Source organism: Ochotona curzoniae, unplaced genomic scaffold, assembly GCF_017591425.1.
Source record: "Ochotona curzoniae isolate NIBS_2020 unplaced genomic scaffold, NIBS_Ocur_1.0 contig_1014, whole genome shotgun sequence".
Taxonomy (NCBI): domain Eukaryota; kingdom Metazoa; phylum Chordata; class Mammalia; order Lagomorpha; family Ochotonidae; genus Ochotona; species Ochotona curzoniae.
Window position 1 is genome coordinate 1547758 of NW_024464920.1, and position 14248 is coordinate 1562005.

At 58.8% G+C, this 14248-nt stretch overlaps 2 protein-coding genes across 6 annotated transcripts; both read left to right on the top strand.

Moving 5' to 3' along the window:
* The first annotated feature begins 1765 nt into the window (after positions 1–1765).
* On the top strand, positions 1766–7851 carry GPD1 (glycerol-3-phosphate dehydrogenase 1). Of its 2 annotated transcripts, none has more exons than XM_040978939.1 (8): positions 1766–2152; positions 2676–2853; positions 3573–3713; positions 4102–4240; positions 4458–4570; positions 5035–5268; positions 5444–5550; positions 6271–7851. In XM_040978939.1, exons 1-8 carry the CDS (start codon positions 2067–2069, stop codon positions 6365–6367), a joined length of 1095 nt encoding a protein of 364 aa, XP_040834873.1. In that variant the 5' UTR covers positions 1766–2066; the 3' UTR covers positions 6368–7851. The 2 variants fall into 2 exon arrangements, with proteins under 2 accessions (XP_040834873.1, XP_040834882.1); XM_040978948.1 differs by having other exon boundaries at positions 3642–3713.
* Positions 7852–8467: 616 nt separating this feature from the next.
* On the top strand, positions 8468–11331 carry LOC121161947 (cytochrome c oxidase assembly protein COX14). Of its 4 annotated transcripts, none has more exons than XM_040988683.1 (3): positions 8468–8541; positions 9583–9719; positions 10953–11331. In XM_040988683.1, exon 3 carries the CDS (start codon positions 10961–10963, stop codon positions 11132–11134), a length of 174 nt encoding a protein of 57 aa, XP_040844617.1. In that variant the 5' UTR covers positions 8468–8541; positions 9583–9719; positions 10953–10960; the 3' UTR covers positions 11135–11331. The 4 variants fall into 4 exon arrangements, with proteins under 4 accessions (XP_040844617.1, XP_040844608.1, XP_040844623.1 ...); XM_040988689.1 differs by having other exon boundaries at positions 8474–8541; positions 9583–9708; XM_040988697.1 differs by having other exon boundaries at positions 8490–8541; positions 9595–9719.
* The last annotated feature ends 2917 nt before the right edge of the window (positions 11332–14248 follow it).

Consider the following 14248-nt stretch of genomic DNA (forward strand, 5'->3'; position numbering starts at 1 on the left):
GCAGTCAGAGGTTGGGATTACTGGGCCTCGCTGCCTCCAGTTCCCTGTCAGAGCAGGCCGTGGGCACTGCCATCTTCCAGGACCTCCCGAGCTTCCCTGGCTGCTTGTTGGCTGGGATTGGTTTGAGGAGCTCCCAGGACTCCTGTCGGGATAGGGGTTGTCCTGAGAGCTGCGCGTTCACGGTCCCAAGCAGAATCTCCGTCAGGACCAGCAGATGGGTACTGTTGTTTTCCCAGCCTGCTCACTTTCCAGGCCTGGAGGACACGCCCTGGGACAGAGGTGCGTGCAGCTGCGTGGTGTCCTGCTGCACTTGGGCCCACCTCCCGCTTGGTTCCTCTGTGGTGTTCTAGATGAGGTTCAGAACTGGGATGGGTTTACACCCTTTCCAGAGCACAGTACTATCTGTACAGTCAGACCTGCTAAGGAGACGACCACTGGTCTCCTCTTGAACTATGGGAGTCGTCTGGCTGGGGTGGGGAAGGCCAGTGAGTATGTGATGTGGGGTAATAGTTTGAAGTGCAGAAAATTGATGTCAAGGACAGTGAACTGGTGTCTGTTTTTACAAGACTAATTCCACATTGTGAGTGTCTGCTAATTTACTAATCTCAAGCAAATAGTGTAGAGTTTGCTTTTGGGAAAAGAGCCCTAGTGGTCCTTGTCAGCTCCCTGCGCAGCCTGGCCCCGGCCCTGCACCTGCTTCATTCTTTGCACTTTCTAAAATGATTGCAGAGGCAAAATGAGAGGTAGAGGCAGTTAGGCTGATTGTTACTTAAAGGTCCATTCTTGGGGGGGTTCCTGTCATGTGCCAGGGACAGAGGGATTCTTTCTCATCTCCATAATCAGCTTCCCGCTGGCAGCCTGGCATGAGTGACTATCTCAGTGCCAGTGCAGTACAGGAGCAGCCTGTGGGGACTGGCTGTGAGCTAGGCATAGGACAACCTCAGGAAGACTACCACCTTTGTGTATGTTCCCCTGGTGGACAGCAGATGGGTGGGCTTCTCCCCAGCAGTCCCTGGGGCTCAGGAAACCGTTACTTCCCAGCCTGACCTCTGCCCACACCCTCTCACCCAGTGGTTACACACCAGTTCCCCTCTAACCTAGTTATCACTCTTGGCAGTCGCAGGCCATGTTGGGGGGGGGTGGCAACGCCCACTGAGCCGATGGCCAGTCTGGGAGGCCAGCGCATGTGAGCGTGGTGGCGTCTGCCCTCTAGGCCAAGGAGCACAGACAGCTGGAGGGCTGGGAGTCTTACTTCACTCCAGGTCAGCTATTCCTCCCCTTTGTCACGCCTGTGGCTATGGCAGTGGAGAACCCTGAACCTTGAACGCACTCACACACACAGCCTGCCCCCGGGCCTGCCTTTCAGTAGCTGCCAGCCTGAGGAAGATTGCAAGCTTTGCTCTGGCCATTGGCCCATCCTTCCGCAGCCCTGGGTCTGTTAGAAGAGAATGGTGGGCCGCTGGCATTGGAAGGGCCCCCCTGTTAACTCTGACCCTCCTCTACCTCCCTTCCTAGAAGATACTGGGAGGAGGGGACCCTAGGTGAGTCCCCAGTTATTGTGGGTGACCAAGATGGCTCTCTCTCTGGCTCCTAAAGCCTAGGCTGTCTCCACAGTAGCCCCTTCCCTCTCAGGTGGCCCTGCAGGGGGCGCACATGGGGCTGCTGGAGGAGAAAGCCAAAGCAGCTTCCGGGGGTCCCACTAGGGGTCGAGGTGTGTGCAGGGCATCAGGAGTCTGCATCCCTGGAGGGAAGTCGCTCCCATATCGCTGCTGGACCTAAATACAGTTTTCTTCAGGGCTGGAGACTATGAGGAGGAGGAGGGGCAGTTGCTTCTTATCTGGACTGCTTGGCAGACTGGAAAGGCCCGCCGGGGAGGCGGGTGGGAAGCCCACTGGAGCCCAGAGAGGAAGTGTCATCAGCTGGCACCCCAAGGGTAACCGTCCTCCACCTGTCTTTACCCTTTTCTTCCCTTTCCCTGGCTTGGCCAGGCTCTCACTCCCTGGGCGCCAGCCTCCCCACCCATCCTGAGGGCGGGGCTTGGCTGCACCCACGTGTGGCGAGGTTAAATGCTGCAGCCAGCACCCAGCCGGCTTGGGCAGAGAAGCGGCACCATGGCTGGCATGAAAGTCTGCATTGTAGGCTCCGGCAATTGGTGAGCGGCTGTCAGGGGAAAGGGGCGAGGGTGGCTTCTCCCAAGGCCAAGGGGCCCAGGGGGAAGGCTGGCGGGCAGGAGGCAGAGAGGGGGTTAGAATATGCTCTCAGGATATGCCTGGTCGAGCCCTGCTATGGTCGATCTTCATACCAGCACGCCTGGGACAGGCCTGTCCTGGCCCCGTTGGGCATTGGCTGGGCAGCTGCACCTGTTTACCACAGGAAGGGGGTTCCAGAGTGCTCCCTCCCTCCCTCAAGAGCTGCTAGGGTTTGGGGGATGGGAGATGAGAAGGCTGGTCCCCTTGTGCAGAGCAGTGTGAGGTTGACTGGAAACCCTTTCCACTGGCAAGTCATTGGGGACACAATTGCTGTGGGAGTGGGGGTGCCAAGGAAGGCAGGAAGGAACTGGGCTGCTGTAAGGCCCTGAGGTGGAGCGGTGCCTCAACCCCCGCTGCTGCCTTCCTCTGGCCCACTGCCACCGCCACCACCACCACTCCTCCACTTTGCTGTGCTCCTCCTGCCAGGGGCTCAGCCATTGCCAAGATTGTGGGTAGCAATGCAGCCCAGCTGGCACACTTTGACCCGCGGGTGACCATGTGGGTGTTTGAGGAAGATATCGGGGGCAAAAAGCTGACCGAGATCATCAACACGCAGCATGAGAATGTCAAGTACCTGCCTGGGCACAAGCTGCCTTCAAACGTGGTAAGCCCCTCCCCCGTGAGGATGGGAGCGGGGAGGGCTGGGGCCTGCTCATCGGGCACTTCAGCCCAGCAACCCAGCCGGTGCCAGCTGCACTGGCGGGAGAGACGGGTACTCTGACACGACCCTCATGCGTGGCCCCCAGATGGCTGATCTGGACACCATCTGAGACAGAGGGAGCCTGAACGTGCCTGTTCCCGAAACAGAACAAGGGTCAGTCTCCGTGGCAACCAGAAGCTAGCTCTCAGACTCTCAGACTTGGGGTCCCTGCCCCGGGCTTGAATCCTGTTACTCATTCACTGGGTTGTTAAAGGGCTTGGAAGCTGATCCTTGGACTTGTGGTCTTTGGTCAAATCCTGCAAAAGGGAGAGTGGGGGAGAGTGGGAAACCTGGGGCTCCCATGCCCAGAGGGCCCATAAGGAGCATGATGAAATCCTATTTGGCTTCCTCCTGCCCAGCCCAGGCTGCCTTTGGCCTTCCTCACTGACCCACAGCCAAGGCTGGGAGGGTGCTGGGAGGAGGCCACCACGAATCCTCTGGAGTCCAGTACAGCTATAACGGAGGAGGGACAGCTAGGGGTAGGGGACAGCATGTCCAATCTGTCCAGATTCAGTTCTAAATCATTCCCATTCTCCATCAGCCTTGTTTTTATGCTCCTAGCTGTCCTTATTGGGGTTCCCTAGGGGCCTTCCTGGGTCCCTGAGTACCTGGTCACTCCACAGGTGGCTGTCCCAGATGTGGTCCAGGCTGCAGCAGATGCTGACATCCTGATCTTTGTGGTGCCCCATCAGTTTATTGGCAAGATCTGTGACCAGCTCAGAGGTCACCTGAAGGCCAAAACCATTGGGATTTCTCTGATCAAGGTGCCAGGGACACCTCTGTGTGGCTAGGGGAGGCTGCAGCTCAGGGTGGCTGGTGGGAGGCAGCCAGGGGTCCCCTGGGCTTTGAGGAGGTACAGAAAAGTGGGGGACTTGGTGGTTGGGAAGTGAAGGCAGGACTGGTTTCAGGAGTTGTGGAGGCATGGTGGGAGGAGGGGACGCAGTTGGAGGGGCTGTGGAGGGGACCTGGGGGCTTAGTTCAGCTAAATGGGGGTAAGGAGCACTGCTGCCTCCCCGCTCACAGCTGGGAGGGATGGGGCAGCCATGTGAAAGGGCCACCGGTGGACAGTGGTGTAGGGAGGGACAGGATTTGGGATGGCAAGGCCTGGGTTGGGCATAAAGGGCACTGGCCCAAGTTCTGTCCTATGCCCAGGGCGTGGACGAGGGCCCCAAAGGACTGAAGCTCATCTCAGAAGTGATTGGGGAACGCCTGGGCATCCCCATGAGCGTGCTGATGGGTGCCAACATTGCCAGCGAGGTCGCTGATGAGAAGTTCTGCGAGACCACCATTGGTGAGCGCACCTGCCGCGTGGCTCAGCTCACGTTCCCCTTCCCTCCAGCCCCACTCAGCTGTGTCCTTCCGCTGAGGGAGGACAGAGAGAACCCAAGTGTAAGTGTTGAGCAGGGTTGAGGCATTCCTAGTGGATTGGGCTGCAGATCCTGCAGGGGGTTGCTGTGGGAGGATCTGGCCAGAGGCCCCCTTCCAATGCGGCCCTCTGCCTACCTTAGGCTGCAAGGACCTGGCTCAGGGACAGCTCCTAAAAGAGCTGATGCAGACGCCCAATTTCCGCATCACAGTGGTCCAAGAGGTGGACACGGTAGAGATCTGTGGGGCCTTAAAGGTGAGAGGGGCCCAGGGGCAGCCCTGGGGTGGGGAGAAGGGCCAGAGGGGGCTTCCCAAAGATGTCTTTGCTCTAGACTTGGGCTGTTTCCCCACCAAGAACTGCAAGGCTAGGGCCACTGAGACGAGCAGCCACTAGGCCCTCCTTCCTTTCACCCAGAGCGCCCTGAGACACACCCCTCTCTGGCTGCACAGGGTGGCCCGGGGGGAAGATGCTGCTCAGGCTAAGGGGAGATGAGACACGTAAGACACCCAGCCAAAACTCTGCATTCCCACACTTTTGGACAACAGTAGTCTTGAGTGGGAAGGTCAGCTGTGGCGTTAAAGACTCCGGGGGACTCAGGGGCAGGGCTTAGGAACGCAGGTGTAGTGGCGGGAGATGGGGTGAATAAAACCATCTTCAGAGCCTGTACGCAGCGCCTTGCTCACATCACCTTTCTCACGCATATCCCCCACTCCCCAAAGAACATAGTGGCTGTTGGGGCCGGATTCTGCGATGGGCTGGGCTTTGGCGACAACACCAAGGCGGCGGTGATCCGGCTGGGGCTCATGGAGATGATCGCCTTTGCCAAGCTCTTCTGCAGCGGCTCCGTATCCTCTGCCACCTTCCTGGAGAGCTGTGGCGTTGCCGACCTCATCACCACCTGCTACGGGGGACGGAACCGCAAAGTGGCCGAGGCCTTCGCCCGCACTGGGAAGGTAGGTGTGAGGTGAAGGGAGAAGATGGGATGGCCCTGTGGAGATTCAGGCAGGGGCACTCAGCGTTGTCTCTGGAGCACAAGGGGTGAGGTCGTGGTGAGCAGTCCCCACACCCCAGCCGAGCCCCCAGCTCGCACCTCTTCCCCTCACACTTACTCATCCTGTTCTCTTCCAGTCCATTGAGCAGCTGGAGAAAGAGATGCTGAATGGGCAGAAGCTGCAGGGGCCCCAGACAGCCCGGGAGCTGCACAGCATCCTCCAGCACAAGGGCTTGGTGGACAAGTGAGTGCCCTGCACCCTCCCCAGCCCACATGCTGTCGGGGAAGTGTGACCCGCCAGCTCTGGCCTTTGGAACTCCTTCTGGTCTAGTGCGCTTGACACTACGTTGCTGGGCCCCTCTGAGGAGCCTCTCCCCTCCCCTTCTCATCCTCTGCTCTGGGGGCTACAGTTCAGGGGCAGGTCAGAGAAACCCTGGGGACTGCAGGGACTGCCCAGGGCCAGGCCAGTCATAGGTGCTGGGAAGGATGCGCTCTGCTCCCAGTGGGGCATTCCTAGGCCGAGATTGAAGCCTGGGGAGAATCCTGGACACGGACAGCACTGGATGTGGCTGCTCAGAGTCCAGCCTCTTGGTAAAGGCAGCAGGCAGCCCTCCTATAATACACAGTTGGAGCTAACGAGCAGTAGTCTTCTCTCCCCTGTCTTATTGGCCCCGTTTTATAGTTGATGGCACTAAGCTTAGGCTAAGAGGGTGGCCCAAGTGGAAAAAAAAAAAACAAAACAGAAAACGTTGAAGCGCAGGAATCCTGCAGGCAAGTTGAGTAGGACAGGAGCAGGGCTGCTCACAGCCTGACCCTGAAAGCCAGGGCTGGGGAGTTGAGACGCTGCACAGGTGGGAATTGAGGGCCTGCATGCTCGCTGCCAGGTGGGAGGGCAAGGCACGGGGTGGGGGCAGAGCGGCGCCTGGGCAAGGGAGCTAAGCGGGACCTTTCCTCCCTACTCTAGGTTCCCCCTGTTCACAGCTGTGTACAAGGTATGCTACGAGGGCCAGCCGGTGGGAGAATTCATCCGCTGCCTGCAGAATCACCCGGAACACATGTGAGCCAGGCCAGCGTGGAGACCAGGTGGCTGGCTGCTTCACTCGGACAGATGGTCAGCTCCTGGGTCACAGGACCTTGTGGATTCCTCAGGGAGCAGAGCCTCCCAGGCCCCTCACCCGGATGACAGGAGCCTGGGGACAACCTGTGGCTTCTTGCTGCCACCACATCTTGCCAGAAACGGGGTCACCCTGCCCCTCTCCAGAAGGTGCCTTGCTCCCTGTCCCTGCTTTAGTGGTGTGTGTGGCGAAGGACCACCGGTCGTTGCCTTGTGAAGACCAGGAATCCCACCCCGTAAGCCGAGTCAAGTGGCCAAAGATGACTCTTACCCATCAGAGAGACAAGTCAAGGCTGGGGCTGGGGCAGGCAGCTGCCACAGGCCCCAGAGACCCCTTGGCTGTCCTTTCTGCGAGGCCCCACACAGTATCAATGGATCTTATTGTTGACAAAATACAAAGATCTCAAACAACACCCTCACAGCCTCTCGTAGCAACAGCCAACATCTGTGCCCTCGGAAACCTCTGGCCATCTCCCCTCCCCAGGCCATCCTGGCACCCCGTGCACTGCCACGCTGGCACTGGGGCCTTGCCATTCTCCCTGGGGACACTTCCTGGTCCCTGGTTCTTTGCCAGCTGCTCACTGCCTCACGTGACCTTGCCAAGCCTCCCCTCCCCCTCCCTCAGCTCGGTCTTTGGTGAGCAGAACGCAATCTGCTGACGGAGCTGCACCTTTTCACAGCAGGATCAGATCACTAGCCTCCTGGTGACCTTTGGACAAGCCCTGCCGCCCTCCCTTCCTCCCTCCCTCCTCGGAGCTCTGGCTCGGCTGGCCCCTCCTGCTGTTTCCCCAGGGGTATCTGCTGACCCAGCCGCCTCTCTCAGCTGCCCCACAGCAGCTCGGCAGCACCCTGGGGCCCAGAGGAATGAATCCAAAGGCTGAGCCAGAGGCAGGCAGGGTGGGCAGGCTCCCCCCCTGTGCGTGGCTTCTGACGCTCCAGGGCCACCTCCCCTTTGCCCAGCACCACCCTAGCCCCTTAGATAGAATATCCTGGAGTGTCTGGGAGGGAAAGAAGCAGGCTTGCCCCTGGCCCTGCCCCAGGTGGGGGTGGCAGTGGGGTAATGTCACAGGTCAGCAGCCTAGGCCCCTGGCTATAAATAGTGCCTGCCTGGTAGAGGTGCGGGCACTGTCCAGCAGGGTCTCAGCTTCCAGGGTGGCAGCACCTGGCACCCAGTGGCTCTGTCCAGCCCTAGGTTAACCTTGCCCTTGGGAATTCACCACAGGGCAAAGCTGTGGGGTTAGGATACTGGGGTTACCAGAAGGGGGAGTCACCCCAGGCCGGCCCAGCGGGGGAATCCAGAGCTGTCTCCCATAGCGTTGGGTGGGGCCTAGTAGCAGCTTCAAATATATCTAACTTCTGGGTTCACTCCACAGTTAACGGAATACAACGCCGTCCCATCAGGCTTGCTTGTCTGCCCAATAAAGCATAAAGTTTTTTCCAGAAACTCGACTGCCGGGGTCAGTGGAGGAGGTGGGGGTGGCGAACAGGGACACGCAGCTCCTCATACGTGGCACAGTGTGTGCACCGCGGACAGCACTGCATGGATGCTTGCAGTCCCACCATGGGAAATGTGGAATCCTGGCCCTCGGCAGCGGCGGGGCCCAGCTGTACCCCAAGCGGGTGCCCAGGCTGGAAAGGGGCACGTTTTTAGGGCCTTGGAGCGGACAGAAACGTTGCAGATCCACCTCTCACGTTCACTTGGTGGCAGCCGGGCCCCTACCTGAGCGCTGCCCACCCGGGAAAAGGCCGCTGCCAGGGGCGCGCACTCTGGCTCCAGACCCGAGAATCTACCTAGCGATCGCAGACGTCACCAACCCGCGGGCTGCTGGTTGGCCGAGCCGTTTTCGTCGCTCCAGCCGCTATCGTGGCCGCGGAACTACAACTCCCAGAGCTCCACGGGCCCCTTGGAGAGGAAGCCCGGCCCGGAAGTCGGCTGCTCATTGGCGGGGCCGCGGGCTCCCGCCTCAGCGGGCGGAGATGAGCTGTGCGCGGCGTGGGCTCCGAGCGTCCGCCTCGGCCAGGTGGGCGGGTCGGCGTTCCGGGTTGGCCGAGGGCTGCCGTCTCTGTCCGGTTCCGGGGCGGCGGGACGCGGGCTGCGCGCGAGAAGGTCGCCACTTGCAGGTACGCCGCCGCGAGGTCCGCAGGGGTCCCCGTGCCCTCCCCGGTGCGGTCCTCCCCGGCCACGCACGGGCTCCCCCGTGCCGTCTTCCCCGTGTCCTCCCCGATGCCGTCCTCCCCGGCCGCACGCGGGCCCCCCGTGCCGTCCTCCCCGTGTCCTCCCCTAGTCCTCCCCGGCCACGCGCGGGCCCCCGTGCCGTCCTCCCCGGCCACGCGCGGGCTCCTCGTGCCGTCCTCCCCGTGTCCTCCCCGGCCGCGCGCGGGCCCGCCCGGTGCCTCCTCGGCTGCTGCCCGCCCGGTCACCGGGCCGGCTCCTCTTGGCCGGGCGGCTCCGCCCTCCTCGTCGCGCCTCTGGGCTCCGGCCTGTCTTGGTGCCGGGTCCGAGCTGGCTTTGCAGCGAGCGGGCCGCTTCCCGGTCTCGGTCAGGATTCTTCCCATGCACCTGTTTTCCTGACACCTGGCAGTGCAGCCCAGGCCTGTCGGGTCGTAGCACAGTGGCTGTGTTGAGGAAACGGGAGTGTCCAGATGTGGACAGTCCTGTGCTAAACTCACGAGTTTCTTTTCCCACCTGGGTTCTGATTCCATCTTTTCCTGGGCTGTCCTCCGTTTGGGCCTGTCGCTTGTTCTGCCCTCTGTTTGCAGCCACCGGCTCCTAACCCCGTGAAAATACACTCAGGTCCTGACTGTGGATGAACAAGACGAAATCCGGGCCGCCTTGGTCTTGCTCGCCTGTTGCTCTCATCCCCTAACCCTCCTAACCTAATCCCGCACATGGCTCAGTGGGGGAGCTGAGAGCTTTCTCCTGCAGGGTCATGGGTGGGGAAGTGCGGGACACGCAGCCTGAGAGGGGCCCTGGCTGGATGCTCTGGGTCACCCTGGGCTCAGGAGCGCCTGTCCCTTCCCACTGACCGGGCTGGGTGACACTGTACGTGAGTGGGTCCAACCTCTGCTCTGGCTTGCAAAGATAGCGAGATCAGGAACTAGACCCAGCAGTGATTTTTCAACCAGGAAAAGGAGTATTCTAACTAAATGAAAAGCCGCCAGTCCCCCCTGCAGGTGTTTCTGGAACGTCCTGCCCGATTGTGCAAGCTTCTGCTCCCCTGGGCTCTCTCTGGTCTTGTCCTGCGTGTGGAAGGCGCTTGTTCCGTCTGCCGCCTAGCAGCGGTGCAGGTGTGCCTTAGGTCAGTGTTGTACTGAGCCTCCTGAGCCTTACCGGCCCTGCCGTCGCCCCGCCCCACACAGGTGGCCGCTGCCGATCAGCACTGTCCCAGGCCACAGGGCTTCCTAACGCACAGATGATTTTCAGCTTTGTCTGTTACTTCAGTTAGAGCGGGAGAGTCTGCTGCTGTCTCGGGATCAGCGCCCTGTGCCCAGCCGCAGCCGGGGGTGGGGGGCAGCTCGGTCAGGGGCATTGCGAGGGGGCAGGAGCCCTAACCCTGCGAGGGGATGCAGGCATCTTACTTGCCGGGTCACACGCCCATCTCAGTTTTTGCCCATTCTTACGCCGTCCAGTTGATTAATCCTGTTCTGCTTCCACGGTGATCTGCGCACCTGCCTTGGTTCAGGGTGCTGAAGAATTTTTCACTAATTTGAAATGGAAGGGTCAGGCCAGAGTAGGCAGTGAGAATCTTGGTACCAGAATTCCACCTGCTAGCTGCTGCGCTGTCCCGTGTCTTCGCTGCCTGGTGACTGCCTGCAGCCCCTCACAGGAGAGGGCCGGGGCAAGGAGGATGAGGGGGCAAAGAACGTGTGCAGGGAGGCCAGAAGTCTCCATCGGCTGCATGTGTCGGCTCTCCTCGTGCCACACACGGTGTGGAGTCATGTCATAGCACGTATTGCCCGATTACAGCTGTTCTCACCTGTGTCTGTGGGTTTTCTTCTCATCTCACCCAATTCTGATGTCACTTGCCCTGGGAATATTCAGAGAGGCCTGCCTGAGCTCAGCGTGGCATCTCCCCGCAGGATCCTGGCCTGGCCTGACAGCCTTCTGCCCTGGGGCCTCTCTCAAAGCAGATCTCCTACCTGCCACCCCCTCAACTGCTTAATTCTGAGCTACTGCCAAATTTTTCACTTTTTTTTTTTTTATTAATTTTTTATTGCAAAATCAGATATACAGAGAGGAGAGATTTCCATCTGTTGATCCACTCCCCAAGTGACCGCAATGCCCAAAACTGAGCCAATACGAGGCCAGGAGCTGCCTCTGGGTCTCCCATGTGGGTGCAGGGTCCCAAGGCTTTGGCCCCTCAACTGCCTTCCCAGGCCACAAGCAGGGAGCTGGATGGGAAGTGGAGCTGCCGGGATACAAACCGGCACCCATATGGGACCCCGGCATGCTCAAGGCGAGGATTTTAGCCACTAGGTCACTGCACCAGGCCCTTCTCCTCCTCTGTCCTAAAGCCGGTCTGTCTTTACAGGGACGGACATGCCGACCGCCAAACAGCTAGCTGACATTGGCTACAAGACCTTCTCTGCCTCCATGATGCTCCTCACCGCCTACGGGGGCTACCTGTGCAGTGTCCGGGCCTACCGTTATTTCCAGCTGCGCAGCCTGCGGCGCCAGGCCGCGGAGGAGCAGAAGCCCTCGGGAGCGCTGTAGAGCTGGGGCCCTTGCCGCGAGCAGGGAGGCCAGGTGTCCTGTGGAAGACCTGCAGGAGAACCACGGCCTGATGGTCCTGCCCTGCTGGGAGGAAGAGCAGTGGTGTCTTGGGGCCTGCCAGTTTGTGCCAGTTTCACATGGATTGTAGAGACTGTAAGGGTTCAGTACGCGTACAGACATTAAATGTTTAGTCATGGCTATATCTTAGTGTGTCTTTTTGAAGATGTCTTTATTTGAATAGCAGTTAGAGCTCTTCCCTCTGTTGGTTCGCTCCCCGAATGTCCACAGCTGCCGAGAGTGGAGCTAGAGCCAGGAGCCTGAACTCCATCGAGGAGTCTCATGTGGTTGCAGGGCCTGAATCCTTGGGCCAGCCTGTGCTGCCTCCCCAGACACGTTAGGAGGGAGCTGAACTGGGCTGGCACTGGTGTTCTTCCATGGGATGTGGGCAGCTCCACGCCGTGATGTGTCAGCGCAGAAGTGGAGTGCTGACTGCCTTTCAGGGCGGACTGGCTTACCCTGGTGACGTTGGGGTGGGAGTGCAGTTGGAGGAGGAGGAGTGCCAACCCTCAGGGTGTCACAGGAAGACTGCCTAGTGCTGATATGCGTCTCCTAAGAGCTGCCAAGCCCGTGAGGCAGTGATGTGTCACAAGGGCACAGAGGCCCTCGTCTGACAGCCCTGGTGGAACTGAGCAAAGTGCAGGGGGCTGGTTCCCCAAAGGCAGGGCTGCGGGGTGGTGTGTGGCACACAGGTTCACCTCCTTAACCCCCGGGGCTGTTAGCGTACATTTCTCACTGCTGCTGTACAGGGAGTCGGCCTGCAGCCTGCGAGTCTTACTGCAGATACATGAAGAGAAGAGGACCACAGTGTTTCAGCAATACTAAGCTGCAGGGGCTGTTAGCACCGCCACCTCTGCCCCCAGCATCCCACACGGGTGCCAGTTCACATCCAGTCCACCTCCCTGCTGGTGGCCTGGGAAGAGCAGCAGAAAATGGCCCACGTGTTTGAACTTGTGCCAGCAGGGCTCCTGGCTGCTTCCGTCTGGCCCAGGGCTGGCTGTTGCAGCCGCCTAGGGAGAGGACCTGTGACTAGCAGATCTATAACTCTTTCAAAATAACTCTTCAAAACAGAAAATAAACTTCACTATAAATAGACGTTCTTGCCCCCATTCCAGTCTGGGTTCTGAAGCTTTTCAGTTGGTGATTGTTGGTAATCACAATACCAGCTCCCCTGGGTACATGTGCTCTGCCGTGCTGTCATGTGCTCACTGCTCTGACCTCCCCCCAACCCCATTCAAAAACACCCCACGAGTAGAAAAACCAACTGCTAGAGCGTCTACCCCACCTGGTGTGCCCACTAAGGGAACTGCTGCGTCTCCTTTCTTGCTGTGCGTTAGGGTCACCGTTCTCCCAGATGCCTGCTGCTACCTTCCAATAAGTGACCGCGATCCAATAACACAAAATAGTAATACTGTAATAAAGAAGTACATGGAGACTTCCAAGAGCTTGTACACAAATACATGGAACTGCAGGTATTTTTCCTATAAAGCAGAGCTCTGGTCTGGCTGCTGCTTCACTTCTCCATGTACAATAGCGCCCCCAGCTGACACCAAAGCCAGAAACGAGACCAGCCTGGATCTCTCCCTTCGGTGGTAAGTGACCCATCATTGTTGCCTCCTGGGGTACACACATGCTAGCAGGAAGCTGGAATCGGAGCCCGGAGCAGGCTGTACTCTGCCATGGATGCCAGCTTTGTAAGAGGCCGCTTAACCGACGGCGTCACAGTGCAGACCCTGAGCCCGGGGCTGTTAACCCATATCATGCCTACTAGGCGAGCACCTGCCTCCAGCTCATTTAATGCCATTTTCCAGGAACTCCTGAAGTACTCCATAAAATGGGTCCTTTTTGATGAACTTGACTACATTCCCATTTGCACTCTGGGACTACACTTTATTCCCAGCGTCTCCTCTTGGTAGGTCAGCCCCTTCCGCAGCCGCTGTTTCCTAGTCCAGCCTGTGTCCATAGCCGATGCCCTGCACAGGACCAGCACCCGCCGGCCCTGCCTTCAGCTTTATCGCCATTAGCTCGACACCTGCTTCCTTCAGTCTCTCTCTGACTCACCTCAGTGTATAAACTTGTTGGTTTCCGGTCCAGCTTCCTGACAACGCACCAGAGAGGCAGCTCAAGCCCGGTGCTTGGGCTCCTGGAGCCACAAGAGCCCTAGATCAAGTCTGGAGCTTCTGGCTTGAGCCTGGCCCAGCCCTGGCTGGTGGGGCATTTGAAGAGCGAGTCAGTAAATGAAAGCTCTTTCTCTGTCTCCTGTATTATACCACCTTTTAAGCAATAAAATAAGGAAACATTAAAAAGAAGAAAGGAGGGGCCAGCGGGGTGGTACAGCAAGCTAACCCTCTGTGGCACTGGCGTCCCACACGGGTGCTGGTTCATGTCCCAGCTGCTCCACTTACCCGGCTCCATGCTTATGGCCCGGGAAAGCGGTGGAGGATGGCCCAAGTTCTTGGGACCCTGGACTCATGTGGGAGACCCAGCAGAAATTGTAGGCTTCTGGCTTTGGACTGGCCCAACTCTGACCATTGGGACCATTTGGTGAGTAAACTAACCAATGCAAGATTTCTCTCTAATTCTTTCAAGTAAAATAAATGTATCTTGGGCCCTGCGGCGTGCCCTAGCAGCTAAAGTCCTCACCTTGAATGCGCTGGGATCCCATATGGGCGGGCACCGGTTCTGGTCCCAGCAGCTCCACTTCCCATCCAGCTCCCTGCCTGTGGCCTGGGAAGGCAGTTGAGGACGGACCAAAGCTTTGGGACCCTGCACCCATGTGGGAGACCTGGAAGAGGTTCCTGGCTCCTGGCTTCGGATCGGCATAGCATCGGCTGCTGCACTCACTCGGGGAGTGAATCATCGGACGGAGGATCTTCCTCTCTGTCTCTCCTCCTCTCTGTATATCTGACTTTCCAATAAATAAATAAATCTTTAAAAAAATGTATCTTTATATAAAAAAAAGACCAAAGGGGACCAGTGTTGTGGCAAAAAGGATTAAACCTCCAGCTGCAGCCCTGGCATCCAGTGTGGGTGCCAGTTTGAGTCCTCGTTGTTCCA